The sequence below is a fragment of the Haliaeetus leucocephalus genome, unplaced genomic scaffold (assembly GCF_000737465.1).
Source record: "Haliaeetus leucocephalus isolate CR32 unplaced genomic scaffold, Haliaeetus_leucocephalus-4.0 Scaffold13, whole genome shotgun sequence".
In the NCBI taxonomy this organism is placed as follows: domain Eukaryota; kingdom Metazoa; phylum Chordata; class Aves; order Accipitriformes; family Accipitridae; genus Haliaeetus; species Haliaeetus leucocephalus.
The window spans coordinates 3,755,220-3,757,730 of NW_010972449.1; the positions used below are offsets into that span (position 1 = coordinate 3,755,220).

General features: G+C 47.9%; 1 protein-coding gene across 1 annotated transcript in view; it reads right to left on the minus strand.

Moving 5' to 3' along the window:
* LOC104836990 (glutathione S-transferase theta-1) overlaps window positions 1-1,364 on the minus strand; it is an 11,454-nt gene extending 10,090 nt beyond the window's left edge. Inside the window, exon 1 of the mRNA XM_010575832.1 lies at window positions 1,349-1,364. Within this exon, the coding sequence (XP_010574134.1) occupies window positions 1,349-1,364 (16 nt within the window). The remainder of the gene's footprint in view (window positions 1-1,348) is intronic.
* Window positions 1,365-2,511: the final 1,147 nt, after the last annotated feature.

Genomic DNA, 2,511 nt, shown 5'->3' on the forward strand with positions numbered 1-2,511 from the left:
GGGGGGGGGGGGAAGGACGGACGGACACGACACAGGGTTCCCCGTCCCACACAGATAGGCAGCCGTGGTCACGCTAGGGCTGGCACTGTGCCTGTAGGGCAGCTTCGGGGAAAGAAGGTGACACGCTAGTAATGGTCATTTAGGAGTAATGGTAAATTACCAAGCGCAAAAGAGAGGTCGGTACTAAGTGCTGAGGGAGCAGGGGCTGTCGTGGCTCCCCCCCCCCTGCCGCAGCCCTGGCTGACAAGAGGAAATGGCCTCAAGTTGAGGCAAGGGAGATTTAGGTTAGATACTAAGAAAAATTTTTTTACTGAGAGGGTTGTCAAATGTTGGAATGGGCTGCCCAGGGAAGCGGTTGAGTCACCATCCCTGGAGATGTTCAAAAAGCGAGTGGACAGGGTACTTCAGGACATGGTTTAGTGGGCACGGTTAATGGTTGGACTCGATGATCTTGAACGTCTTTTCCAACCTAAATGATTCTATGACAGCACAGGGGCTCGGGAGCCCGCTCTCACCCACGGCATCCCACCACGGCTCTCGCAAGGTAAACGCTTGGTTTTGTAACGCGGTCCCGCAGGGATGCGTCACGCTGCAAACAGGGCCCTTGCACGACGTCCTCTAAGCCAGTGTTAATCTCGGACTGCTAGATCTCAGTGTGTTATTCAGTTCAAAAGATAATTCTTTGGTCACGTAGTCTCTGCCTGGCGCTGCGAGGTGACGCCTGAATGGCAGTGAAGCATGGAGGACTTCTCTGTGGGCATTACCTCTGCATACTCACAGCGAAATTACTTTCCTCTCCCCCTGGTATCTGTCATTTCAGATTCCCACGCAAGCAGAGGAGAACTAAAGAAGCTCAGACTGAATTCAAGCCCTTGCATGGAGCTCACAGCGTTTCACAGCTGTGTGATTCAGGGAAAGTGACATGCTGGTTGAGCACAGGGACTTCTGGGTCTCTGCAAGATAGAGCGGCTGAACCACTCGGAGCAAAGTCACCCCCAGTCAAACCCACCTCGGCTCAGCTGACACCTTTTTATCAGTGCTGTGCCAGAGAGCTTGTACATCACGCATGAATCCTTGGAAAGAGCCACAGGAACCTCAGGGAGAGGGAACTGTGTAAAGGATCATTACAAAGGGTGGTGAAAAGGCTTGGATACTGAGCCAGGAGCTCGTCAACTGGATAATTTAGAAACTAGGAACACTTTCAGGTGCTTCCCTTTATACCACTTTGCCAAGACTTCAGCTCTGAGAACTCCTTAGGAATGGGGCTTACTGTTAGACCATTCAGTTTGCCAGTCTGGTGAACAAGCTGCGTCTCAAAATGAAGTATCGAGTCTGCTGCACCACGCACCTATTTTCAGAGTCATTGTTCCGATTTAGAACTGCACGATAAGAGTATTTCAGTTTCTTGGCCAGAATAGGGAGAGGGGCTGTGTACGCCCTTCAGCTCCCCTGCAGTACAGTTTACCCTCTAAAGCACCTGCATGCAGCACCAACACGCCAGAGATGAAGGCTCATAGAGTATTGTGGCAGGTGCTTGAGTTCATGTCAAACTCCTTCAGTGCAAAGAAATCTTAAATGTTAAGGGAGTGGGGAAAAAGAGCGTGAGTGTGGCTCTGCACAGGTAATAGTCCAAGAAGTCTTTGTGCTTCAAAATAGCTGCATATCCCCACTCAGAGATAATCACTGAGAAGAATTTGTTGGTCTCAGCGGTGGGTAGCAAGATGAGCAGCATGGGTTTGCTTTGCTCCTTTATTTCTGGTTCAATTGATCCATTAGTCCTATCTGGACTTCAAAGATCTTTTCATGTGCCTCCTGGAAATGTTCCTTCCTTAAGCTTTTCTCCAATTTGCTGCACTGCACAGCCCACACAACCAAAGAGGTATTTTTCTCTGGTCATGTTATATGGCATTTGATTGCATTATTCCTGGCCCTAGGCTAGTGCTCCTAGCGTTGTATTTTCATTTGGCTCCATCACCTCAAAGGCCATTTTTCCTGCTTGTGCTTTCTCTATCACCTTTTTGGAAGTGGGAACAGCGTAGAAAAAATGCAGTAAGTTTTGCAGTTTCTTTCTTGTTTAGAAAAGGTCTCAGGATGTGTATCTGTTTTTTAAACATTCCTCCCATTTTATGTGTTCCAGCTTCATTTTATTGTAGAAATCACAGGCTTTCACCTGTTTCCAAATAGCCCCTGGCAAGAATTGAGGAAATTGACTCAGAACAGCACATTAAACTGTCACTGGAGGTGTAACCTCTCTCCATATTCAGGTGAAAGGGGAGTGGACACGGAAGAGACCTTGCACTGAGGAAGGCAAAACTCTTGCACAACCTGTTGGATTTTGGCAGGCAGCTCTTGGGCTTTCAACCTAGGAGCTGGAACTGGCCAAGATCAAATGACACAAATTAACAAAATGAGGGAGGTGGAGGGATAGCAAAAGGCAAAGTACAAGGACGAGATGACTTATCTCCACGATTTATTTTAGAGCAAAAAAAGAAGGCAGATTTATCTGTTGTA